The sequence below is a fragment of the Elephantulus edwardii genome, unplaced genomic scaffold, assembly GCF_000299155.1.
Source record: "Elephantulus edwardii isolate Elephantulus edwardi_28Jun2011 unplaced genomic scaffold, EleEdw1.0 scaffold00086, whole genome shotgun sequence".
Lineage (NCBI taxonomy): Eukaryota > Metazoa > Chordata > Mammalia > Macroscelidea > Macroscelididae > Elephantulus > Elephantulus edwardii.
The window spans coordinates 8,627,628-8,655,129 of NW_006399836.1; the positions used below are offsets into that span (position 1 = coordinate 8,627,628).

Consider the following 27,502-nt stretch of genomic DNA (forward strand, 5'->3'; position numbering starts at 1 on the left):
GAATTTCTGAAACTAGGAGCCTAACTGAATAAATAATGTATCTAGTCTAAGGACTAATAGCTATAAAAATAAGTTATATATAAATGGATTGATCTGGAAAGATGTCCATGATAAATTAAGTCTATTATTAAGTCTAAATAAAAAAAGTCTTATAGAATATAATACAGTATGATCCAGTGTTTGGAAAGAAGTCATATACTACACATATATTATACACATTTGTATAAGCTTTGATAATTGGAAATTGACCCCCAAAATGTTACCATTGGCCCTTGCAGGAAGAGGGTTACAAGGAGGCAGAGAAGATTCTTGAAGAGGCAGGTGGTGGTTTTATAATTTTTTTTTTAAGGCCAGCCTGGGTTCCCCCCCCCCCAAACACTGCTTTCTTTCTGCAGGAGGCCACGCGCTGCCCCTGGAGTGCAGCCCCACGTCCAGCCAGAGGGCATCTCCTCCCAAGCAGCCTGCCCTGGCCCTCTACCTGCCTCCCATCCTGGCCACCCGGCCCCAGCTCCGGCCCGCCAGCAAGTGCCAAGCCAACGGGGCCTACGCACGGGAGCAGTTCAAGCCTCAAGCCACCCGTGAGAGAGTCTGTCCAGCCTCCCCACAGGCTGGCACTGGGGAGGGCGTACAGGGAGCCCAGCAGGGCATCTGTGGAGTCAGGTTCCCGTTAAGGAGTCTGATGCCAGGGTTCATTGGGTGGTCAGGGCTCAGAGGAGCCCAGTTCAGTGATACCCACTTTCCCCAACCACTCTTACTGTGCCTGACTAGCTCTCAGGTCCTCAAATTCCTCACTGTTCCCCAGGACCCTGAGCTCTCTGCACTCCTGGGTACTTCACAGAGCTGGCCCTCCCCTGCCCCACTTAGCATCAGACCCAGCAGCCCCCCAACACAGACCGTAACAGATATCACCAAAGGGCCTGGCGCCCTGATACCCCTAGCACTGCCTGGCAGCATAGCAACACGGGTTTTGACAAACTCTTTGTCATTCTCTCGACCCGTCTCCACCTGTCCTAACACCACAACCTCAAGTCCCCCCACTCATTGAGTCCACAGAAGCCTTGCCCAGGTTACCCAGGTGCCTGAAGCCAGCTCGACCAGCTGGAAGCAGAGCAGGAATGGGGCCCCCTCACCCTGTAACAATCCCATCTCTGGGCCCTACAGGAGATCTGGAGAAGGAGAAGCGAAGACTTCAGAGTATCTTTGCCACTGGGAAGGAGCCGGCAGAGCGCAAAAGAAAAACCCCTGCACACCAGGAGCCGGTCCCTGAACCAGACCGCTTCGAAGAACGTAAGCCAGTGAGGGTCCAGACCATGGTGGAGGGGAGCTGAGGGGAGGGCAGGTGGAAGGACCGGAATCCAGGGACAGGGAGTTCCCTGAGGGCCACTGACTGAGAACATCATCTGACTGCAGGACATCCCCTCTGTCCCAGAGAAGCCTCCACCACCCACCCAGTACCCCGCCCCCCACAGGAGCCCACGGCCCCCACCTCTGAGCACTGATGGCCTCTCCTCTGTCCAGTGGTGAAGGAGATCCAGGACAGAAAGGAGTTCCTGGACGCCATGGAGGCCTTGGGGCAGGGCAAACAGTACAGAGCAATCATCCTGGCTGAAATCTCCCAGGTAGGAGAGGCCACGGGGCTGTGGGGAGGGGTGCGCCCACCTCAAGGTGGGTGGAAATAAGAGGTCAGCAAGGTTTCAAGGGCTCCACTCCAGCCAGATGTCCGAGGTGGCTTCTGAAGGCCCCACTGACGCCGGCTCTCTGGTGCCCCTGCAGAAGCTCCGGGAGATGGAAGCTGTTGACCACGAGAGAAGCAAAGAGCTCAAGAGGACTCTTAGCACCACTTAATCCACCTCCAGGGCCCGGGCCCGGGTCGCCCCAACATCAACCTTCAGAGCCCACCCCTGAAAGTGGCCTTCAGCCACGCCAAAGGGGAGCACAGCACTGCCCCAGCCTGGGGTATCCTGGGCACATCCAGCACCCTAGAAAATGGGTCACATCACAGAGATCGAGTTGTCTCCTCAGACACTGCCTGGGGGTGCACTGCTGGGGCCTCCTTGCAACACAAGACTCACCCTCAGTGAGTCCCTCCTACGAGAGCGAGCCCCCCAGGTGACGGCCAGGCGGGCGGCTCACGTCCAGGACACCGTCTAAGGGCCCTCACCTCCGCCCCAGACTCCATGCATCCGGCACATCCAGGCTCCTAAACTTTGGAATAAATCCAGTTGCTTCTCTCCTCGTCTGAAGACCTACTTGGTAGACTTAAAGCCTTGAGCAAATGTTTAACCACAGTGATTAAATGGCCTATAAAACCCACTGCACAGAGGTCGTTACACGCATCTTGTTTTCAGAAGGATAAGGCGTATTTGTTCAGGGAGTTCATTTTTCAAGTACAGCTGGTTTCTGGCTATCTGTCCATGTACATCAAGAGAAATGAAGCAGGGCCTGTGGGCTCCCCAAGGCCTGGCTACAGGAGACAGTTTCTCTCACTCCATCCTCTCAATGAACTTCTTGATGGTTCAAGGTGCCCGTGAAAACTCAGCTCACCAAGATACCACGGCCAGGGGCCTCAAGATCACAGATTAGCTTTGTGACTTTCTTGCTATGTTTCTTGAAAAATCCACCAGAGGGCTCACAGGATCAGACTGAGCCACAGTTTCTAACATTTTCTCAGTTTTGTAATCTTCCTGTCCCCATAAACCATGTTTGGAAGTCCCAGTTCCCAGTCCCCTGGCCTGTCTCCTGTACCTGAAGGGACCCACGGATTCCTCTCAGGTCCCAGGACCCAGCCAGAACCAATTCGTGGCTGGCAGAATAAACAAGGCCCTGCTGCCACTGGTGAGTGGGGAGGCCCAAGCCATCTGCAGAACATTCTAGAGCCTCAGCAAGAACCCAAGGGCACACAGGCTGTGATAGGATGGTGGCAGCTGGCCTCTACTCCAAGGCCCCTCCATTTGCTGAGACAGCAAATGAGACCCCAGGAAGAATGCAGCCCACCTCAAACACAACAGATCACCTGGCCCTGCATGTCATTTCAGCTTTGTTACAAATTCCGATTTCTAGCTTCTTTTGGAAGATTGAAAGCTGTGGCAGCAGGAAGACACGCTCCCACACTACAGCTGACTGAAGCAGGAAGAACTTGCCCTGTTTTGGGGGGCACAAACACCCATTCACCACAGTCCCCAAGCCCCAGCTGGTCTGCTGGTACAGGGCTGTCCTGGCGGATGCCAGCTGTCCAGTTAAGTCTGGCCGGGCCATGTGTGTTACCTGCCTGGCCCCGGAAACCTCTGAGTTGGGACCCCTGTGCCAGGTCAGTAGGCACATTTAGAAGGAGACCCCCTCCCCAAGTCCACAGTGGAAGCCACCTCTCCCTGCAGAGGAAGAGTCCTTCCCTCCCACTGCCCCAGTGGCAGGCAGGGCCAGGGCCTCTGTGGATGGGCAGCCCCTGCCCTTCCTGGGCAAGCTGAGATACCCAGCCACTGGCCGTGGCCCAGGCCAGGGGGAGGGCAGACCCGACCGAGGGGGGAGCACCAGGGACTGGGCACCACAATGGCTGAGTCTCCCATTTCCTGTCGGTGAGGAAGAGGCCCTGGTGAGTCTTCCCCCAGAGGCCTGTGGAGGGAAGGGGCCCTAATCTTCTAATGAGGGCTGGCACATTCCCTGGGAGCGAGGGGCTTGTCCCCACCCCAGCCAAGGAGAAGAGCACGGACAACAGAGGCGCATGAGCAGATGTGAGCAGACAGAAGGTGGTCACACAGGGCGGGACCGCCATCCCTGCTGGGAGAGGAATGCTGTCAAGTGGGGGCCTGACCACAACATGTTAAAGAACCAGGAGAGCACCCACTTGAAGCACACCCTCCCTCCACTGGTGACCCAAGAACTACAGCCAACTTCCCTGAGGCACCGCCCGATGGCAAGAGGGGGCCCACTTGTCCCAGCTCAGCCCTTGCAGCCCTGCGTTGCAGCAAGTGAGGTTGCCATGAGGTGATGACCGAGGCATCTAGGTGAGCCTGCCAGCCCCTTCCCAGTGCGCAGACACCGCTCAGACCCCCGTCACCAATCCTGCTCCGTCACTAGAGCTCCCCAGTGCGGAGAAGCTGAGGCTCCAGGCTGCGCTCCTGCTCTTCTGCAGACAGGAACCCGGAGGCAAGGCCAGGCTGGAAGATGCCAGCACATCCACGTCCCACGTGCCAGCCCGTAAGAGGGCAGACCTGGGGGCAAGGCCCAGGCCACAGACCTCAGGATGAGGAGAACCTTCCAGTCGAGTCCCACGTCGTCATGGTTCAGCAGGTGCTGTCCACTCAGCGAGGCCTGGCAGGGCAGCGCGTGCAGTGACCAGTCGCCCCTCCTTCGGCCCTGTCCACTCTGGGTCACCATTACATCTACAGTTGTCAGAGGCCGGCTGGACAGCGCTGAGCCGCAGCTGCCTGGGCTCAGAGGAGATGAAGGAACATTCTTTGGCCCAGACCAGCCAGAGGACCCTGAGATGTCACCATCACCCCGAGGTTCCCTCTCTTCTCTGATTGCTCCCACCAGCGGAGCAAGTCCAGGGCTGTGCAAAGAGGGAGTGGCCAGTCCCAGCCACACCCCAGCTGTTAGCTTTTGTCCCCGAGGGACTTGCTCTTGGTGTCCCGCTTGTTCCCCAGCAGCTTCAACACCTTCATGGTCTTGAACTTCCCCTTCTTCTTGCCCTCGGACTCAGCCTCCCTCTGAAACTCTGCAGAAAAGAAAGGGGAGGGCTTAACAGAAGCGGGGTGATCAGGAGAGTCCATCCCAGGCAGGCCAAGGGACAAAGCCCTGGGACTGTCGGCCAGCAGCTCCTCATAGGAACCCGAGCCAGCCATTCACCTTCTGGGCCTCTATTTTTCCATCTGTAGAGTAGGACCATACCTACTCCCAGCGTCCTCACAAGGATCAGAGGGCAAGCAGAAGTGACGGCACCTGGGAGCTCTGCAGCTGGGCGTACGTACGTGGAGCTGGGACAGACGCCTGCTCCCCAGGCGGCCACCCCCCACTCAGTGGTTCCTGAGACCAAGACAGTGCCAACACCGAGGGCCAGTGCGGAAAGAAACCTCAGACCGTCTGCCCCAGCCTCTAATTTTACAGATGAAAAGAAATACGGTCCTTGGAAATCCAGCAGCACCAGCTATGCCCAGGCACTGGCCCAGACCCAGACAGTGTGACGTTATCACCCCACTTAGCAGCCGAGGAGGGGGGCAGGCTGGCTCATGAGCGGCAAGACCGACATCTGCCTGCAGTGTCCAGATGCCACCAAGGTCACAGAGTTCCCCCTAGAGCCAGGATCAAAACTCCAGGCTCCCAACGCTCCTAACCATCCCAGACACAGAGTACGCCCTATGAGGTCCAAGAACAGATCTCAAACGGGTGCCCAGCCGACGGCAAGCCCATCCTGAAAATGTCCCCGACAACACTGTTATTCTGAAAGTGCTGTGCATCCCATGACCACCATGGACTCCCTGGCTGTAGGCTGGCCTGTCTTCCACAGTCAACTGTTCCATCCCCGTGGGACCCCCTCCAAGCTGCTGTTTAACATGCTCCTTCGCCCTCCACAGGGCACTGGACACACAAGCTGAGGTGGGCCAGAGCCCCGGGCACTGGACACATGGGTCAAGGTTGGCCAGAGCCCCAGGCACTAGCCCTATCCCCAAGAGGGAACTTATGTTTCCTCTCAATAGTGTCACTTTTGTTTTTGAAGGCAAACACAGCAGAGACATACACAACTACAGCAGTTTCTCCAACAGTTCAAGGAGCCTACAACCTTTTTCAAGTCAGACGTCATTCTCATCTCCTTTTCTGGATAGTTCGTCCCTATAAACAAGCTCACCGCTGCCCCGAGAGTCCTGTCTACTGTTTGGAGTCACTGTTGTCAACTTGATCCCAAAAATATCTTAAAATAGCAGGATGCTCAAGGCAGCAGCTCTTCACTCGTTAAGCGGAACTACTGCTTGGTGAGAGGAGGATTTCTGGGGATATTTCTGATTTAAGGTTTCCGGGTTCTCTCAGGGCATTCGTCTCGGGGACTCACCCAGCTTTTCCCGGCTCCCGAGCTCACCTTTTTTTCTGATCATGGCTTCCAGCATCTTGTCTTCCTCTTCCTCCCTGAAACAAGGAAGGCAAGCTCAGTGGCCCACAGGAGGAAGGACAGACGGTGCCCAAGGACTCTGCAGCCCCGACTCTGTCCAGATCTGAGCAAGGCGCACTGGGACGGCTGGCAGGGCAGCCTCGTCCTGGGTGTCACCTCTCCAGTTCCTGGGAGGTGCCGGACCCACAGAATCTCTCTGGACCCAGTTCCTCCCCCCCAGGTGAAGCCCCTCCACCCCTTCGCCAGGTCACCTCTGCCGGTCTTCGTCCAGGCAGTTGATGATGGCATTGCGCTGCTCAATCAGAGTCACGAGCTCCTGCATCAGCACCTTCTCCCGGCCCCGGTCCTCCTCTGTCCAGTCCTTTTCTGCCCGGAAAGAAAACGGGGATGTGAGTGATGGACACACATACCCCCTGCTTCTCTAGGAGGCCAGGAACCACCACCTAAGTGAGCAGGTGAGCTGCAGGCCAGTACTGGACACACTGAGGTCAGAAAAGAGGGTCCCAAGCGGGGAGAACACGAGTTCTGGGGGGAGTGAAAGTCACTGTGTCAGAACTCACTGGACCACCCTCCAGAAGGTCCCTCAAGCTCAGGAACAAAAGGTCAGTCGGCCTAACACAATCCACAGTGTTCAATGTCCTACGGTGGCGTGTGGAGACTGGGATCTTTTTTTCCCCACAATTTATTATGATTTAGATCATTTTCATACCTTCGCATAATTAAGAGACTGGGATCTTAAAAGCTTTTGAGTGGCCTTCTAAGGTGTAATCTTTAGTCTCTGACATGAAACAAAGACACATGGGAACAGTTAATCCAAAAGGCTGATGAACAGACCACGTGAACCTCAGCCTCCATCGCCCTGACACAGGAAGAGCTGGAGGATTCCCAGATGCCACTACCAGCTGTTCTGGAAGGGATCACATTAGAAGGTCCTGGATACAGTGGAACAAAAATGTGGGACAGGTAAGCCACTAAGGAAGGTGGCCTGGTACCACAGTTGTATGCACACCCATGTTTATGGTTGCATTATTCAGAATAGCAAAGAGATGGAAGCAACCTAAGTGCCCGTCAACAAACAAATGGCTAGAGAAACTATGGTATATCTGCACAATGGAATACTACACAGCACTGAAAAACAATAAACTCATTATACAACATGGGGACATGAAATATCTCAGTCACAAAAGGACAAACACTGCAATACACCACTGTTACAAAGACAGGCAGACATGGGGGGGGGTTGGAGACAGAATGGCAAAGGAGTAGATAGATAATGAGCACTACAGGAGAACAGATGAGGGGAAGAACTGTCCTAAAGGAATATATAATAAGGAAATTATATGTACGACAACAATCTGAAGTAAGGGGAGGGCTGGGGCTGAGGGGAAGAATAAAATGTGCAACAATTTTAAAAAATGTATTTTAGATGTTAAAAAAAAAACAAAACCTAAAGGGGCCCTTTAGAGTAGTGAGAGAAGATCTTCACCCTGAAACCCACAGCGTCCCTTTTCAGCAGGAAGTAGCTAAGAGAATACGCCGTCCCCTTTTCCTTATGACTCAGGGTGAAGTCTCTCTCAGGGAGGAGTGATAGGGAATGGCAAAGGATACACTGACAAAGAAGATTAATCAGAACTGGCTTTGACAAGCACTGTGGCATTTGGACAAGAACACCCTGGGAGGAGGGTAGAGAGAATAGTGCAACAATGAATGAGTGGAAGCCCAAAATCTCTGTAAATGTTTATGAAAATTAATAAAATATAATTATAGAAAAAAAAAAAAACAAAACCAACCCTCAAAGTGACCTGAGGTGGAATCCCTGAGACTATCCCCTTTGGTCAAATTCAAGGCTGGAACTAAACTCACTCCTGTGGTTCAACTTTCAGCCCAAAAGTCTCTCACTGCTGTGAAGTTGAAACTGACTCCTAAGTGACCCTCCAGCAGGTTTAGGAAGTTGTAAATTATTTCAAAGAGGTTGTAAATGATTTAATCTTGAAGAGATCCACAACATCCTTGGCACCAACAGACAGGAAATCAAAAGATGAGTTGCCATTTCACCAAAGAAGACACTCAGATGGCAAACACACACATGAAGAAATGTTCAAAATCCCTAGCTCTAAGAGAAATGCAAATCAAAACAACTCTGAGATACCATCTCACCCTAGTGAGAATAGCAAAATTTAACACAACAGCAAACATCAAATGTTGGCAAGGTTATAGAGAAACTGGAACCCTTATTCACTGTTGGTGGGAGTGTAAAATGGTGCAACCACTGTGGAAGGCTGTATAGTGCTTTCTCAAAAAGTTGCAAATAGAGATACCATTTGACCCAGCAATTCCTCTAGTGGGAATTTACCCTAAAGAAACCATAACTGCCACCCAAGAAGTTATATGCACACCCATGTTTATCGCGGCTTTGTTTGCAATAGCAAAGAGTTGGAAACAACCTAAGTGTCCATCAACAAACGAATGGATAGAGAAGCTGTGGTATATTCACACAATGGAATACTATGCAGCACTGGAAAACAAGGAACCCATGAAATATTATGCAAAATGGATAACCCTGGAGGACATTACGCTGAGTGAAATATCTCAGTCACAAAAAGACAAACATTGCATAGGGCCACTGTTGTAAAACAGGACTGGCATCAGGGTTGAGGGAAGACAGAAAAGGAGGGAAGGAATTATGTATACTGCATTGAAACAGATGAGGGAGAGAACTGTTTAGAAGGGACATATGAATAAGTGTTCTTGCCATTACAGGAGTCCAGAGTGAAGGCTGCATAGTGGAATGGACTTGGGGGGAGGGACTGCATAACAATCAAAGAATTTTTTTTTTCTTTTCAAGGAGAAAAATGAATTGGGGAGCGAGGAGGGAGGGAGAAAAATGCAACAATGAGTGACTGGAAACCCTAAGTCTCTGTAAGCTTTCATTAAAATTAATTTTAAAAAATTAAAAATTAAAAAAAAAGATGAGTTGCACTGGGAAAATCTGCTGTCAGAGATCTCCCCAGAGTGCTAAAGAACAATGATGACAGTTTCTGGCCATGGTCTTCTCAGTTGCTTGCTATGCATCTGAGAACTGGACAAAGACTAAGGATGACAGAAGAAGAACCAATGTCTTTGAACTGTGGTGCTGGAAAGAGTATTGAGCATACCACGGACTGCCAAGAGAACAAGTCAGTCTGTTCTGGAGAGGATGAAACCAGTATGCTCCTTGAAGGCAAGTATTTCGAAGCTCTGTCTGACATACTCTGGGCATGTAGCCAGGAGGGACCAGTCCTTGGAGAAGGCCATCAGGCTTGTAAAGGGTAGAAGGACAGCAGAGGAGAAGACCCCGGATGAGATGGACTGACACAGTGACTTGGCAATGGGGTCAGTTAAGTCAGAGACAGTGAAGTCAGAGCCATAGTTGACTAGATGGCACATAACAACAAATAGTCCAAGAGAAGATGGCCCATCCTCCTCCCACAGACCAGCCCCCTGCCTCTGGACTGACAGCACAACTCCAAAACCACAAGGCCACCAGAGCTCCAAGCAGTAGGCAGGCCTGAGGCGGACCCAAACGCCAGGGACGTACACATTCCTTAGAACCACCGACCACACCAGACGGCAAGGGCAGCACTTAACCAGGGAGATCACTGAGGGACCAGGAAGGGACAGGGAACAGAATGGAGATGACAAGGAGAGAAGACGGAGAAGGGACAGGCGTTATGATGGACCCGGTGGCGTCATGAGGACTACAATCAGTGTCAAGAAAAAGAAAACCCTCCAGAGAGTCGTGGGAGGCGACGCAGCCCGTGTCCTGAGAACAGAGGCAGAAACGCCGAGGGTCCCATGCTCACTTGGCTGCTCATGGTTTCCAGAGGAAGCCAGGACTGACACCGGGTTCCCGAGGCGGCCATTCCACAGGACACGCTCGGCCCTTCATCCCTCCAGTGCTGGTCCAGGGTCGGGCACCCACACTCGGCCTGCCCCCCAAAGCGTGCTCCACAGGCCTCCCTGTCCCTAGCCCCCACCAATCACTACCCTCATCTCCCCATCCAGGAGCAGATGATGGCCCAGCAGAGCTCTAGTGACCACTCACCCACCTTTGTTCAAATCCCTCTCAGCCATGTCCTAAATGTGGGTAAGCTAGTGTCCTCGGTATATAGTGGGGAAACTGAGGCTGGAGAGAGGTCACTGAGTCCTGGTCCAGGGGTACACTGCCAGCAAGGGTGAAGCTAGTATCCAAACCCCAATATACCTGACCCACACACCCGCGAGGTGGCACTAGTGGTGCTTTGAGAAGGTCCTCAGAGCCTTAAATAAAGGATGAGAACCCAGGAGTTGTTGTCCTTATACAAAAGGCTGGGAAATCTTTGGGGGAAAACTGAGAGGGGATAAATGACGTATATTGCATTGAAACAGATGAGGGAGAAAACTGTTCAGGAGGAAAACATGATTCATTTTTATTGTCACGAAAAGTATTCAGAAAGAAAGCTGCATAGTGGAGTGGACTGAGGGGGGATTGTGTAACAATGAATTTGTAAAAATCTTTTTTTTTTTTAAATTTTCAAAGAGAAAAGCGAAATGGGGGGAGGGGTGGGCAGGGAGGAAAGTGTGCAACAATGAATGACTGGAAATCCAAAGTCTCTGTAAACTTTGATTAAAATAAAATAAAATTTTAAAAAAAATCCGAAAAGGCTGGGGAATCTGACAAAGTGGTCCATATGCAGCTAACAAGGACCACGCCTCTCCAAATTCAAAGCCACCAGCTGCTCAGTGGGAGAAAGACGGGCACTCTCTCGTGCAAGTTACAGCCTTGGAAAACCCACCGGAGGGGCGGTTCTGAGTCAGTTCTGACTCCACAGCAATGAATGGGGTTTACTGAGGGAGAAGCGAGCCAGAGACGCTGGGTGTGATTCCAGCTCTGCCCACAGGGTGTCAGTGTGGCCCCCACAGACGGACCCAGCCTCGTGGTGACTCACAGAAGGCCAGGACATAGCTGTGGCTTCTGCAGGGACAGTCCTGTTTCACCAGCCTCCCAAGTCCCTCTCCTGTTAATGAGAAGCAGGGCTACTGCATGAGCAAGTGGAGTGGGCTGTGACTCAGGGGCTAGCCTGACTCAGACCCCCAGCCGGGAGCCCAACTCCACCCCAGTGGCATTTCTGTCAAGCATTTTGGCCCCCAAGCTCCGCCTCTGTGAAATGGGAACTTCTGAGAGAAAGGAAAGCCACGTGGAGGTGCCATGCCCGGACCACAGGAAGTGGGCAGAAACCCTGGCTCCTGGCCCTAGACACGCCACAGCCCTGCGGTCTCACGCCACCCGCTGCTGCAGCACCCATGGTGTTCGTGCGGGGAGGTATGTAAGTCCCCACCTCAGCCACTCAGGAGGTACAGACCTGTCCATGCTCAACATTGCCTTGACCCTAGGGACACGCTACGTGGTCAGTCATAAGGTCTGAAACCACCCAGCAAGCTGACAGCAGAGACCAGGGCTGTTAGACTCCCAGTCCCCCTCCCCACTCGGCCCTGATGCCCTTTCTGTCCCTCAGTGGGGACATCCCATCGTTCTCTGACCTGCTGGCCATGAGCCCAGTGCTGCCACAGACAAGCTTCTACAGCCACCACTCATCTGCACCACCTGGGCCTGGAGTCCCCTCAGTCAGGGACCTGCCACACCTCATGTTTCAGGCCCTCCACCAGACACCCACCCCCACCACGCTGTTCACTCCCCTCCACACGCTGCTCCCTCCCCTCCTATCACCGTTACACAGCCCCTCCTGGTCACATAACCACACGCACCCCCAGGGGACTCTCCAGCCCCTCCCCAGCCCCTTCTCCGGCCCCTGGCACAGCAGCCTTCTGAGTCAGTGACTCACCCGGCTTGTTGAGGAGGCATCTCAGCTCGTACTCCACGTCGGCCTGGCGCTGCTCCAGGTTCTGCTGCTTGAAGCTAGAGGACAGAATACGCAGACATCAGCAATCACACCCACGTGGGAGGCGGCCGCACCTGGCCAAGGACAGGGGACACCAGGAAGATCCCGGTTCTGAGCTCCAGGGGTGCTGCTCCGCCCAGCCCAGGACAAGGGACACTGGGAGGATTCTGGTTCTGAGTTCCAGGGACATTGACCTGCCCGGCCAGGGCCAGGGGACACCAGGAGGATCCCAGTTCTGAGCTTCAGGCTCCAGGGGTGCTGCCCCACCCGACCCATGACAAGGGCCACTGAGAGGATCCCAGATCTGAGCTCCACGGGCCAGTCCAGTGATGAGGGACACCGGGAGGATGGATCCCAGTTCTAAGTTCTAGGGGCGCTGCCTCACCCAGCCAGGGATGGGGGACATCAGGATAATGAACCCCGGTTCTGAGCTCCAGGGGCACCCAGCCTGGGAGCGCAGGGACTCACACGTAGATCAGCTCTGACTCCCTCCGCACCAGCAAGTGCTTCTCATGAATCAGCTTGAACCAGTCAACCAGCATGTTGTCCTCATGGCCCTCTGCAAGCCAGGCACCCATTGAAGCCCGGGGCCAACCAGGCCTCCCCGGCAGAGAGGACCCCTCCACCGCCCGACCTGCAGGTCCTAGGGTCTTCATACCGTTCACCCCGCCTCGCAGCTTCTCCTCCAGCAGCACACCCCGGTGCTCCAGGGCGTCCAGCTGGCGCTCGATGGTGTCCATCTCCCCGTGGATGTCTTCCTCAGGGATGTACTGGTCAGCCTGGACCTACACGACAGCGTCCCTGTCATTGAAGGGTAGCTGAACCCTATGACACAGGCTGGCTACTACTGGGAGCTGTGCCCCTTCTCCCAGTCACCATCGGCCACCACAGGAATGGGCATCTCGGCAAGATGTGGGGAAAGGGCCGAGGGGTCCTGGCATTGGCAACCTTCCTTTCGCTGCGTGGAACTTCCTCCCTTTCTCCATCCTTCCAGAAAGGACACGGCCGCCACAGCGAGCCCGTTACAGTAAGTCGGAGAACACTCTGGTGTGACGTAGAAGCATGGCATCTGCCCTGGGGCCCTGGGACCGTGGTCAGGACAGCCACGCCTGGCTCCAGAGCCCTTCAGTCTACTTCACTTGGCCACTACCGCACGTTCTACGTACAAAGGCTTGGGCAGCTCCACGTCAGGCACATCCAAAGCCACGCTTTTACCACAAGCAGTGTTCATTTCATGTCTCATGAGTCACATCTGCTAATTTTCACAATATTTCAAAATTTCTATTCCCACTATGGCACCCTCAGGGAGCTCCAGAGGCCTAGCGGTAAGGAGTTGCACTGCCAACCCAAAGGCACATGGTTCGAATCCACCAGCTGCTCTGTGGGAGAAGGATGGACAACCTCCTCCTGTGGGATTAACTGCCTCTGGAAACCCGCTGGAGGGTCAGCTATGGATCGGTTCGGACTTGACAGCACACAAAGACAGGAACACTGCACACTTGCTGGACAGACAACACCGTGTACCTACAGCCCCTCTACACACTGAGAAGCCAGAACGTGGTGTGACTCACTTCACTACAAGAGCCACTTTATTGTGGGGGGGGGGGGTCTGGAACCAAACCCACAGGGTCTGCTGCAACAAAGTACACAAACTCCCACTGCTCTGGATCCCCTCCCCCACTGCAAAGTAAACCTGCAAGTGGACATGCAAGACCTTCAGTGGGACATCACAGGGAAGCTGTCTCTGGCCCAGATGGCCTGTCCCCTTAAAGGGCCCCACGAAATGACCGAGGTGCTCAAGTGGCTGGGCTCTGGGTGGGGCACATGGCAGATACCTTGCGCTTGATGAGCGGAAAGCCATGTCCTGGGGCAGGCGGCCGGGCTGGCTTGGAGCCCCTGGCAGCCTTCTTTGTGGTTGGGGAGGCCGAGGGCGATGCCTTGCGGTTAAAGGGGTTCTCCTTGCAGGAAGACTAAAAGGAGGCAGACAGACAGAAAAAGGATGAGCCTGGGGTGAGGGCCATGGGGACCCCAGGAACCTGATCCTGACAGGTGAGTGAGGGAGGCAGGCCTAGACCCCAGAGCAGGGGGCTTGCCTCCAAAAGGCATCCAGGCACAGATCTGCCAGCAGACAGTCAATGGACTCATTCGATAGACTTTTCTAGAACACTCCACATGTTAGTACTGCAGTGGTGCTTTCTATGTATGCTGGGAAACACCTCAAAAGTGGGTGTTGCAATACCCACTTGACAGCTAAGTACTCTCAAGGTCAGAGGGGTAAACTCAAGGTCACACACGTCCCAAGGCCTGCACTGAGGGGAAGCTATATGCTTCTGGGCTGAGGCAGCAGCCAGCACTGGGGGGCAGTGATGGACACGGTCCAGCCAAGAAGTGCAAAAAGAGGGCTCCCACTGCCATGTGGCACCGGCTCAGGGAGGAGGGGAGTCCTTAACGGCCTCTCTGTGGCCGGTTCTGCTGCTGGGCACGGCACTTGCCACATGGGCAGCACGGGTATTTTCCAACCACTTCCTGCAGCCTGTCGGAAACGGGCATCTCACAAGCCTCTGGGAACGCCCTCACTTGAGGCTGTGGCCTGTACCCCGGAGTGTCTGCCCGGCTTCCCCAGAAGTGGGGACACTGCACACATCACCTGAGGCTCAGAAAGTCTTGTAGGCCGGCAGCTGCTCTGAATAAACTCTCTGAAGGTGGGAGGTGCCAGCCCCAGTCAGGCAAGGAGGAAGAGGGTGTTCTGCCCAGAGCACCCCACCCCCTGTGCCCTGCTGTCCCCCCCCCATGCCCTGCTGTCCCCTGCCCCCACAGCCTCTGAAGACACTTTCCTCGTCTTGGGGTTGGAGTGAGGAGTGGGGGTACCTCAGAAAGAAGCTCCTTCTATACACCCACACACAGAGGAGGCTGGCAGAGTGAAGAGCCCAAGGCCCAAGGCAGGGCTGACAGCAGGGCCTACAGCCAGGGGTTCCACCAGGGGACCTTGGCCTGGCCACGAACCTCTGCTTCCCACCAAGATCACTGAGGGAGTCACAGCACAGCAAACAGTGTTTGCCCAGGAGCTGGCTGAAGTGGGGTGGGGCGTCAAGGCCGACTCCCACCTCCCACCTCCCAGGAGTCCTGGGTCTCCCCCAGAAGATAACGCGTGCTGAGACCTAGTGAGGGCGGGGCTGTCTCAAGGTCACAGCGGAGCGGCAGAGGAGGAAACAGCCCACAAGTGGCTGGAGCAGCGGGCCTGGGAAAAGTGACAAAACGTCCTTGGGAAAGCACACATTCGGCGCCTGGCACCCATGGCGAGGCCAGCCAGCCCTGAGTGCTCCTGCCACTCGATGACCAGAGGTGGGCAGGCGGGGGGCACGTCCAGGGTGCAGGGTAAAAGATGGCACGGGGGGAAGTGAACAAGAGGCCCCTCCATAAACTCTGTTGCCACCTTCCTGGTGACCCCAGGTTCTCTGCATGGAGACGGCAAATGAGTGAAATAACAGCCTGAAAGGTCAACTGTAGAGACTGAGCCCAGCAAACCTTGTCCTGAGGCGAGTAAAACCAGGGAGCCGCGAGCACACACTGTGGGCTCTGCCCTGTGAACACAGCCCCACACCCAGCAGAGCACACAGCAGAGGCTCAACAAGGGGTGCTCTCTGGGCCCCACTGCCACCAAGGGTTCACCCCACTCACAACTCAGCACGAGGTAGAGACCTGGGTAGGAGCACCTCGAGCCCACATCACAGCCAGCCCGGGCACATACTAGCTACTCAATGAATGCCAACTGCCCATTTTATAGGAGGGGAGACTGAGGCCCCAGGAGGAGTGAAACGGCCCAACAGAGGGAAGCAGTGTCACCCTGACGCCCCTGAGATTCTTATTCCACCCAGACTGCCTCATAGGACACTCATTTATGGTCCATTTGGTGGAGGAGCCCCTGGGAAGAAAATATGGGGCCTCACCACGGCTCTGCAGCGAGGGATGGCAGGTGGATGGAAGGTGGGCAGCTGACAGCCGGGAGTGGACCCCCGGGCGGAAGTGTGGATGCACTGGGATGTGGACCTGCAGGTCACTAGAGAGGCCAGGGTGCTGGGCAGGTGCACTGATGGACGGGAGGAAAGACAGCTGGATTTGTCCTTTATCGAAGCTGGAAGGGGCACTCACCTTTACCTGGAGCTGAGGGGAGGAGGTTCCAGGGGAAGGCGCAGGACTCTTGTCCCTATGCAGAAAAGGGGTGGGGACAGCCCCACTGCAGGGCTTGGCTGTCTGGAGACCCGGGCTCGCCCTGGTGTTGGTGGTGAGGCCAGAGTTGGCTGGAGGAGTCTGGTCCGTGCTGGGCTGCCCCAGCTCTCCGGAGGACGACAGGGAGGAGTCGGTAGAGAGGCTGACGGGCTTGGCGGACGTGCCGGGAGCGTGGACCACGGGCTCCGAGGAGCTCTTGGGCACAGGCGGGGGTTCCAGAAGCTCCGCACCGGCGGTCTGGTTGGAGCCCTCAGACGACAGGCTCTCCACGCTCAGGGCAGGTGACGGGGCCGACGATGGGGGCTCTGAGTGCGAGAGGCGGGAGTTGTGGAGTGCTGTATCAACGAGAAAGTGGGCACCACGTGAGGGCCTGACCAGGGCTTCCAGCCCCACCCAACAGAGCTGCACGAGAGCCTGGAAACCGACCCTCTCTGTGTCAAGATAGGGAGGCCCAGGCCATGAGAAGAGCAATCACACGATGGGAACAAGTTGTAACGTGGCTCACAGTATCCCAGCTTATCCAACAACCCTGCCCTATCTGGATGGAGAAACTGAGGCCAAGAGAGCAGAAAAGACACAGGGATTACAGTGTTCTGGTTTCTCCAGCAAAGTCAGCAGTTATGGATGGTCCTGGGCCTCCTCACCCATATTCTGCTATCTCCACTTTCCACAGTCCCACAGCCAAGCCTACCCGAAGCAAAGCTAAACTCAAAAGGTGAATCTGCGGGAGCTCTGGTGGCCTAGTGGCAAAAAGCTGCACTGCAATCCCAGAGGAGCGTGGTTCGAATCCACCAGATGCTCTGCTGGAGAAGGAGGAACAATCTCCTCCTGTACCAGTCAGATCTGATTTGATGGTACACACACACACACACACACACACACACACACACAAAATAATAAAATAAAAATTTTTAAAAAAAGCGGTGAGGGGATCATTTTCCGGCTCGTAAGCATGATGATTGGGACTTCATGCTTCCGGATGGTATGAGCCACCCTTTAAACTTTGTTACAAAACAGGCACACGACCCGTCTGATGTGAAAAAAAAAAAAGAGGTGAGGAGACCCGGACAACAGAGACCTCATGAGGAAAGGGAGGGGAGCCCCTGGACTCCAAACACCTCCCTTACCTGCCGCTGCCTGGACTAGCTTGAGAGCCTCAGACCACCACCCTAGGGGACCTTGATGGCTCCCTTGTCCTCTGGGCCTCAGGGAAGTGGGAGCTGAGTGTCACGTCCCCTGAGCCCCTGTGACTTTGGTGAGCCCAGGTGGCTTTCTGCCCTCCCAGGTATCTTCGTCATGGGCTCCAGAGAGGGAGGCATAAGAACAATGGATCTGGAAGGCTGGCCTCCCTCACCGAAAACGCTTTGTTGGAGGGTCTGCCCATTCAGGACCATTCCACTCTGCATCACATGCTTCGAGGTACTGTCACTGGCCTCGGCCACTTTGACCCTGAGATGAGAGCAACTAGACAGTGCCCAGCTTCACTCAGGAAAGATTTATAGTAAGGTGTCAGAATCAAAGGGGGGGAAATTGTGGAACAAGACTCAAAATCCTTAAAAAGAGCAGGTTATTCTCTAACAAATGGTGCTAGCAAAACTGGACTTCGATTTGCAGAAAACTGACACGAGATCCTTATATGTTATCATACACAAATCAAGGCCCCTGACATAAATCCTCAAATGATCAAGTCTAGCAAACAAAGAACTGGGGGAAGTCCCTTTGGGGATGTAACTTTCTAATAAATCTATTCTTATTTTACCCTCAAAAAAAACACCCATAAAACTGGGGGAAACTTGACATATCATCTCAACCCAGTAAGAATAGTAAATTTTAACAACAACAAATGGCAAATGCTAGTGAGGTTGTGGAGAAACTGCAACCCTTATTCACTGTCGGTGCGAGTGTAAAATGGTGCAACCATTGTGGAAGGCAGTATGGCGCTTTCTCAAAAAGTTGCAAATAGAGATACCATTTGACCCCGCAATACCACTACTGGGAATATACCCAGAAGAGACCATAACTGACATCCAAGCAGATATATGCACACCCATGTTTATTGCAGCTTTGTTCACAATAGCAAAAGGAGTTGGAAACAACCTAAGTGCCCATCAACAAACGAATGGCTAGAGAAGCTGTGGTATATTCGCACAATGGAATACTATGCTGCATTAAAAAACAAGGAACGCATGCAATATTATTCAAAATGGTTGACTCTGGAGAACATTATGCTGAGTGAAATGTCCCAGTCACAAAGGGACAAATATTGCATGGTGCCACTGTTGTAGAATGGGACTAACATCAGGGTTGGGGGGAGACTGGGAAAGATGAGATAAAGAAACAGATGAGGGAGAGAACTGTTTAAAAGGGATATATGATTAGGTATTATTGTCATGACAGGAGTCCAGAATGAAGGCTGCATAGTGGAGTGGACCTGGGGATAGGGACTGTATAACAATAAAAGAATTTTTCTTTTATTTTTCAAAGAGAAGAGTGAATTGGGGGAGGGGTGGGCAGGGAGAAAAGTGCAACAATGAATGAATGGAAATTTAAAAAAAAAAAAGATGGGGGAAACTTAGAAGTCCCAGTTTATGTCAAAGACTATCAAATGTAACTGAAAATTCACAACCAGCAAAAGATAAAACAGACAATTAAGACCTCTCGAAAATTAACTCTTTAAAAGAATGAAAAGAAAGCCCACTGACTGGGAAAGAGAGTTGTAACCGCTGGGCTGCAATAACATGTTTGACAAGCAGTATCTTAACAGGAAAAAGCCAATGCAGTTACAAAATGACAGAGGACATGAATAGACTTAAGACATTCACTGATAACCCAATTACAAAATGGGCAAAAGACACGGAAACACTTCACAGAGGAAGACATTCAGATGGCCAACATGGAGAAATGCTCAAAATCCCTGGCAATAAGAGAGATGCAAAGCAAAACCACAATGAGATACCAACTCACCTCAGCAGCAGTGGCAAAGTTTAACAAGGCAGCAAGCATTAAATGTTGGAGAGGATGTGGAGAGGTGGGAACTCCCATGCACTGTTGGTACGACTGTAAAATGGTACAACCACTCTAGAAAGCAGTTTGGTGTTTCCTCAAAAAGTTGAACACAGACACTGCGAATGACCCAAATATTTTACTACTAGGAATATACCCCAAGGAAATTAGAACTGAGACACAAATGGAGATTTGTACACCAGTGTTCACAGCAGTGTTATTCACAACCACAGGAACACTGAAACAGCCCAAATACCTAACAACAACTGATTGGATTGATAAATTGTGGTACGTTCACATGATGGAATACTACGTAGCACTCAGGAGCAACGATTTCAAAGAATAATACATAGCTTAGGAGAGATTGGAGAGTGTTATGCTGAGTGAACTAATTCAGCCTCATAAGGACAAATACTGCATAAACCATTATTGTAAAAATAGAAGGATAACTAGTAAAATGTGTACGGGGATCCAAGACAGGAAAGGGTGGGAGCAGAGAGGTGAGGAGGGACAGGGGCAAAATAACAGGGTTGCACAATTTGGTTGAGGGAGGGATGGAGTAAAAAAAAAGGGAAAGATCTAATGAGAACCTAAAAAGACTGAGTAATGGTAGGCATAGTCCAATGTGATTAATTTTCTAAATTTCAATGTATAGGAATTAAAAAAGAAAACAACAACAACAACAAAAAAAACCCACCCCTACCACAAATACCCACAAAGTATGGGAGTGAAACATAACTGTCAATTAAGGAAAGTATGTGAGTGTGTGTGTGTAAAAATCTCCATAATAAAAAAAAGGGGGGGGGGAGAAGACATTCAGATGGGCAGCTATCAGAGAGATGCAAATCAAAACAATGAGATAACATCTCACCCCAATACAATAGCAAAACTTCGCCAGAGCCAGGAACAAATGGTGGCTAGAGTATGACATGATTAGAACTTTCATACACTGCTGATGGGAAATAAAAGGTGCAATCACTGTGGAAAGCAATCTGACAATTCCTCAGAAAGTTGAAAATAGAAATACAATTTGACCCAGCAATTATATATACGTATGTTGTTGTCGTTATGTGCCGTCGAGTCGCCTGTGACTCATAGCGACCCTATGTACAACAGCCCTAAACTCCGCTCTGTCCTGTGCCAATCGCATTGTCTCTGACACTCCCATCCCAATTATCCCAGTCACTGAATCAGTCCACCTCATAGAGGGCCTTCCTCTCCTGCGCTGTCCCTCCACCCTCCCAAGCATGATGTCCCTCTCCAAGGACCGGTCTCTCCTCACAACATGTCCAAAGTATGTTAGACGGAGCCTCAGAATCCTTGCCTCCAAGGAGCCACCCGGTTTAACCCTTTTCAGGACGAATCTGTTTGTTTTCCTAGCAGTCCATGGTGTTCTCAATACTCTTCTCCAGCACCACAGCTCAAAGGCATCAATTCTCCTTCTGTCCTCCTTGGTCATTGTCCAACTCTCTGATGCATAACAAGTGATTGGGAAGACCAAGGCCTGTATCAGATGCACCTTAGTCTCCAGAGAGACACCATTGCTCTTCAGTACTTTGGAGAGGTCCCTAACAGCAGACTCTCCCATGGCAATGCGCCTTTATATATACCTAATACCCATTATTAGGTATATGTCCCAAAGAAATATAAGCTGCAACAGGAACAAATACATATACACCTCCATTTGCCAATCTTAATTCACCTGGGATAGACTCAAGGTCATATTCTGGTTCCTGTGGACTAGTTTTCGTTTTCTTCAGCTTCAAGTCAAATTTGCACATGAGTAACTGATAGCCTATTCCACAATCGGCACCTGGTCTGGTTTTGACTGCTGACACTGTGCTTTTTCTTTCTTTTTCCTTTTTTTATACCCAATTCAGTACATCTTTTATTTCTTTTTTTTTTTATTTTCCTTTTTTTATACCCAATTCAGTACATCTTTTATTTCTTTTTTTTTTTATTTCTTTATTTTTCATTTCAATGAACATCTACAGAGATTTTGGAATTCCATTCATTCATTGTTGCACCCCTCTCCCCGCCTCCCCCCCCATACTGTGCTTTTTCAATGATTATTTTGCAAATATAGTCAATCTGATTCCTGTGCAATCCGTCAGGTGACGTCTATGTGTTAAAGGATCAGAGGGAGACTCATCAGTAACCTGTGTTATGCAGATGACACACCCTTGCTTGCTGAAAGCGAGGAGGATATGAAAGGCTGGCTGCAGAAGATAAGGACTACAGCCTTTGGTATGGACTGCATCTCAACATCAAGAAAACAAAGGTCCTTACCACAGAACCAACAGGCAACATTATGATAGATACAGAAAGGTTTGAAGCTATCAATGATGTGATCTTGGATCCACAATCAATACCTTTGGTACCACCAGTGAGGAAATTATGAGACCTATTATACTGGAAAAGTGAGAGATAACGCCAAAATGCTGAAGAGCAATGATATCAGTTTGAAGACTAAGGTGTACCTGCTCCAGGCCATGGTACGTCTTGGAAAAAGTGCAGCCAGAGTGCTACTTGGAGGTAAAGATGATGAAGCTTCATCTTTCATATTTTAGACATGATGCTGGGCAAGGCTATTCCTTGGAAAGGGACTTCATTCTTGGAAAACTGGCAGATCTGTGATGGAGAGGAAGACCCCCAACATGATGGACTGACAGGTTGACTTCAGCAACGGGATCTAGAGTGTCAGAGATGTCAAATGACAGATAGGCCTCTAAGGTGACAGGAACACCCCGGAGGTAGACAGTCCTTAAACTAATCAACCAGAGGAAACCAAAAGGGCAGAATCCACCCCAGGATAAAGCTCAGAAGCAGAAAGGACTGGGAAAGAAGGATGAATGGAAATGGGATACACAGGGAGGCAAAGGGTAGGATGCTGTGACACTGTGGGGATTGCCAATGATGTCATAAAACAAATGGGGAGGAAATTATTTTTTTAAAAAAAATGGATATGAGTGGAGAACAAATCTGCTCTGTAAAATTTCACCAAACTTGTAATAAAAAGTTAAGAATAAAATAAAAAGATGGTGTCTGGTATTTTCCAGAAGAAACAGCAGACTGAGGAAGGAGCTCGTGTGTGTCCACTGCACGCTGTACCCACCAACGTCCTCCAAACATGGCTCGAGTGTCCCAGGGACCCAGCTCGGACAGAAGGGGGTCCCCAGACCACCTGGGCACCTGTGATGATCATCATTAACGTGTTCTCCGTCATTGTCTAAGGAGGCCCCACTGAGATCCTGGAGTGGCCAGACGCCAGCCACAGAGACTGAGAGGACAAGGAGAAGGTGGCAGGTAAACACTCATGACCTGCTTGGGCAATGGGGGGACACGCTGGCCAGACGTGAGGCCCAGCACACCATTTTACAGATGAGAAGACCGAGGGCAAACTCAGGGATGGAACTGCTCCAGGTCACTATCCTCAATTCACACAAATCTACTATCCTCAATTCACACAAATCCACCTCCGGGGCCATGTGACCAGGAACTCCTTGGAGGCAAGCAGGGTGAAACTTCGCCTCACAGACTCTGAGCCCGTGTTAAGTGGGGACCAGGAAAAGAAAGGCCCTTTGAAAGAGAGGAAGACCTTGAAGGAGATGGACTGACAGTGACTCTTAACAATGGGCTCACGTGTGCTGGAGATGTAGGGTGTGCCAGACAGTGAGGGTGGGCTGGATAGGACACGGCTCAGGTCTGCTGTTTAGCCGGTCGCTGTCAGGGGTCACGGGACCTGACAACAAACAGAGATGGCTCCGCAGGGCTTTCTGCGCCCAGCCTGGCTACGCACTGCACCAAACATCCCCTTCTCTCAACGGCCCAGGGAGCTATGTCCTGACGCGTAAATCCTGCCTCTACTGCTAGACATCTACGTGTTTCTTCACCTGCAAAATGGGGGTAGTGACAGCGAGTGTAAAGGTTTGTTCTAGGTGTAAGTGGATAATTCTAGGATTAAGGATACACACATGTGAACCACATATATTTAGGAATATATACACGCATAACACGTGACACCTGGCCAGGAAAGGCCCTGCGCCATCACACCCACTCTCCAGGCCCTGTGCTGACTGACCCCTATGCTACACCCTGGGTCCCAACGGGCACTCACCGAGCGGAGATGTACTGGGCACTCGGGGGGCCGGCCGCTTCTTCGTCTTGGGGCTGCTGGTTGGGGTGATCCCATACCAGGGGTGCAGGGTCTTGGGTGTGGACTCTTGGGGGGCCAGGGGAGGGCTGGTGGCCGGGCCAGGTGCAGGCAGGGTCTCCTCCCCCTCCTCTTCTTCCTCCTCAAAGGGGTTATAAGGCTTGGGCTCCAGGCTGACAGCCAGATTCCGGGGGGCCACCTCCTCCACGCTGCCATTCTCCACCTGCTTGGGGCTCAGGGGCTCAGGGCTACTGCTCGGTGGGAGCGGGGCTGGCTTCTTCTTGGGCTCTGCTTGCACTAGTGTGATCCATGGGGGGTCCTTCCTCGGGGCCGGTGTCCTGGAAGGAGGAAGAGGAAGCAGAAAACAGAGTGAGGGGTGAGGATGCGGCATGCTTCTCTCTCTGGACACTTCTGAGTTGCCTGCAAAGTCACCCCTTTGAGGAACTGTCCCCTTCCCATCTCCCTGTTCACACCCAGTGGGGCCACTCTGTGCCCTTCATATTCCAGCTCAGCCCCTTAAAGATGAATCTTGGGGAAGCACCACCCTACACGAGACGAAGGGAGGTAACCAGCTTCATTATTTTTCAATTTCTCCATCCATTAAATGGGCGCAGTAACAGCACCCACCTCACAGCACTGTTGTAACGAGTCAACAAGAACACACAACACACTGGGCACAGTGCCTCCTAGCACACAGTAAGTGCTCAATAAATGTCACCTGCCACTGCAGCTGGGTCCACTTCTCTCCCCTGGTGATCGTATTAGGGATACACAGATCCCGAAGGACAATTGCACAGGGCTGTCCTCTCTGTGCGGTAGAGCTGGGGCAGAGGGACTAAGGGTCAGGTATGGCAGCTGAGCCTCTGGGTATTTCTGTTCTCCACAGCCAACTCCTTATAACCACTGAGTGAAGGAGGCCCACAGGCTCCTGTTTAATAACTGACACCAAGGCTTGTGGAGATGAATGAGTTTAAAGCGAGCTTCTCCCCTGGGTTCTGCAGCCTCAGGTGCTGGGACGAGGGGAGAGGCAGGAGGCTGTGGGATCCCAGGGTGAGCCCCCAGAGATCAGGCTCCTCTGGGCCTGGCCTGCCTAACCCAAGGAGGTGTCTAGGTGGGTCATTGGCCCCCAGAACCTTTCTCCCAGGCCCACAGTTCACACAATTCCCACCAGTCTCCCAAGCAGAAGGCTCTCAGATTGCAGCCTACCTCTCTGACAACTTGGGCGTCCCTCTTGGCTTGGGGATAGGCGGTGGCTCATGCAGCCTTCCTAGATGGGAAAGGAGGGTAAAATAGGCCTTCATGGGCAGCTGGGCACTGGCGAGATGAGAGGGGCAGTCAGGGGAGCCAGCCAGACCCAGCCTCGCCAAGGAGTGCCCTTTGTTCTCATGGGAAGGTCTGGACACCCTCCTGGCACCACGCCCCCAGCACTGGGGAGATTAGATAAGCTTAAAGATATGTACCAGGGCAGAGAACAGCCAAGGTCAATGACAGGCTGCTGGAGACCCTAGTTGGCAAAGGGAACCCAAGGGCCCCCAGTGTCTCAATTCATTTCAGGGGTCACCTCCCACTGGAAGTCCCCCTCCCTTCAAATCCCCAAACAGCCTCTGCTTCCCTCCATCTGCATAGGTTCCGCACTGGGCTGAAATCTCCATGTGGGTGCCTGGACACCTGGAGATGGACAGTAGCCTGAGGGGACCAGGACTGAGCAGAAACGGGGACCCTGGCCTCTCTGCGTGCTGACTGAACAGAGACAACGGTCTGGTGCAGGTCTCGGGAGTGGGGGGACCCTTGAAGACTCTCCCCCAGCCCTTCAACACCTTCTCTAACAGAAATGCTATATTCTTCCCACCCGTCTCCAATACAAGAAACCGTCGGTTCCGTGAGCTCTCAGAAGTCCAGTGAGCTCACCTAGGAAGGTCCTTGGACAAGGGGACAGAGGGGCGTGGGCCTGCAGATTAGGGCGGTCTCCTGATGGGGGCCATAGCCTCCCCTCCCCCAGTCCACCCTCTCTCTGACCAGACAAGGAGGAGCACACAGGCTGGGGTGTGGGAGGCTCCCTGGACTGTGTGCATGGACTGGCCAGGACTCAGGCCAACACTGATCTGTCCAGAGCACCAGAGACACAGGCGGACACACAGGGACACATGGGCGTGCACACAGGATGCTCTGATCTGCAACTGTTGTGTCTGAGTTGTTCTCAGCACCTGGAATAAGGCCTTGGTGGTGCAGAGGGAGAAGTCGTGGCCCCCGTGGGGGGAGACCCAAGGCCAATTCCCCTCACGTGTAGCCACCACCCATCTGTCAGTGGAGGCCTACTTGTTGCTATGACGCCAAACAGGTTTCAGGGGCACTTAGGAACTAGGAGAGACCAGGAAGAAAGGCCTGGCAGCGGACTGCTGTGAATCAACCAGTGAAAACTCAACAACGGATCACAAGAGCCCAGTGATGGAGCCGGGGCAGGGCTGGGCGGCACCTTGATTCACCGTGCGTCAACTCAGGGGCAGCTGAGAACAGCACAGGCCTGGCACACAGGCACACTCGGCCGGTGTGTGTTGTGAGAATCAATAACCTCAGAGAGGCCAGAAATCCCTGGGCTCCATGGCATTTTCAGTGGCTGGCTCTTCAGAAGCACAGTCCAGGCCTTTCTTCTGAGGCACTTTAGAGTGGACTCGAACCACCAACCATATGATTGGATCAACCACTTACACCACGCAGGCAATAAGAGTAGCCTCAGGACGACCCCCAGAAGCACACAGACTCCCGTAGACAGAGAACCTCCACCGAGCACCGCCCCCACCGGACCCCAGCTCACCGTTCACGAGCCCACTGCTGCCTCCCGGCTCCACCGGGTTCTCATGCTGCAGACTGGACCGGGGCCGGGGCGTGGGGGGCGTCAGGACCGCACCCTCGGATGTCCTTCTGGGGGCAGGAGTGGGACGGTTGACCGGAGGGCTGGCCAGCCCCTGGGGTTTGGTGGGAAGGCGAGGCTTGGTGGGTATCTGGGGCCGGGCCTCAGAGCTGGCCTTGGGCCCATCAGCAACGGCTGCATCCGCCACACAAGGGCCTGAGTGGCCTTCCTCAACATCTTTGGCTGCTTCTGGTTGTTGGGGTGGGTGCTGCTGTTTGGACTGTGTGAGGGGCACAGGCCGGGTCCCTGCCCGCGTCCCCGGGCCCAGCCGGGGGCACCGCTCCGCGCACACGAAGGTGCCCTCCTCGGGCCCGCTCCTGTAGGCCCCAGGGACCAGGGTGCTGGAGCACTGGCGACACCTGTGGGGGGACAGGGCAGATGGGGACGTGGCTCCACTCAGCCAGGCACCACCTACCCACCACAGCCCATCCAGAAAGTTCCTTCCCCTCCAACCACTACCCTAGATCTGCCCCAACTCCCCGGACTTCTCAGAGGGGCCAGACAGACACACACCCATGCAAGCGGTGACCGTTAGAATCACGAGAGAGCGAAATCAGGAACATCGGTTGTGAAATACAAATTCTGTCTGCGCAGCCCGAGGAGGCACGGTTCGTGTCCCGGAGCAGTGTCCAGGGTGCGGGGCGTCACCCACGTGTGTTCAGAGCCAACCAAACACTTCTGTTGACTCCCACCCAATCACCTGCACCAGCTGAGAACTCCTAAGAGCATGGTGCTGCCGCTGTCATTGTCGTGTGGGGTTTAGGTCAGAACCAACTCAGAGCTGAGCCTCCGGTGGGTTTCCAGAGGCAGTAAATCTCACAGGAGAAGACTGCCCATCCTTCTCCTAGTGGATTCAAACCATGCCCGTTGGGACTGGCAGTACAACTCCTTACCCCTAAGCCACCAGAACTCCCTCTATATACATACATTAAAACCTCACTTCTATGAGTTGATTCTAACTCACAGTAGCCCTGCAGACATAGCAGAACTGCCCCTTAGCATTTACAGAAGCAGATGGCTGTATCATTCTCCTAAAAAGCAGCTTCTGGATTTGAACTGCCAATCTCTTGGTTAGCAGTCAAGGACTTAATCACTGCACCAGGACTCCTTAATTTATCATCAGGTTATTCTCCTGAAAGAGCTCGGAAGCAGTAGCAGCTCTGAGCCCTCACTCCCAAATCTCTGAGTGGCTG

At 53.0% G+C, this 27,502-nt stretch overlaps 2 protein-coding genes across 2 annotated transcripts in view; one reads left to right on the top strand and one right to left on the bottom strand.

Annotated features, from left to right (window-relative positions):
- LOC102858632 (chromosome unknown open reading frame, human C22orf23) overlaps positions 1-1,845 on the top strand; it is a 12,604-nt gene extending 10,759 nt beyond the window's left edge. Inside the window, exons 2-5 of the mRNA XM_006890213.1 lie at positions 396-578; positions 1,162-1,287; positions 1,519-1,619; positions 1,774-1,845. Coding sequence (XP_006890275.1) covers positions 396-578; positions 1,162-1,287; positions 1,519-1,619; positions 1,774-1,845 — 482 coding nt within the window. The remainder of the gene's footprint in view (positions 1-395; positions 579-1,161; positions 1,288-1,518; positions 1,620-1,773) is intronic.
- A 2,747-nt stretch (positions 1,846-4,592) lies between these two features.
- MICALL1 (MICAL-like 1) overlaps positions 4,593-27,502 on the bottom strand; it is a 50,981-nt gene continuing 28,071 nt past the window's right edge. Inside the window, exons 7-17 of the mRNA XM_006890214.1 lie at positions 26,214-26,668; positions 24,608-24,668; positions 23,366-23,739; positions 16,168-16,580; positions 13,854-13,988; positions 12,677-12,803; positions 12,487-12,577; positions 11,962-12,035; positions 6,352-6,466; positions 6,071-6,117; positions 4,593-4,714 (exon numbers count right to left, since the gene is read on the bottom strand). Coding sequence (XP_006890276.1) covers positions 4,593-4,714; positions 6,071-6,117; positions 6,352-6,466; positions 11,962-12,035; positions 12,487-12,577; positions 12,677-12,803; positions 13,854-13,988; positions 16,168-16,580; positions 23,366-23,739; positions 24,608-24,668; positions 26,214-26,668 — 2,014 coding nt within the window. The remainder of the gene's footprint in view (positions 4,715-6,070; positions 6,118-6,351; positions 6,467-11,961; positions 12,036-12,486; positions 12,578-12,676; positions 12,804-13,853; positions 13,989-16,167; positions 16,581-23,365; positions 23,740-24,607; positions 24,669-26,213; positions 26,669-27,502) is intronic.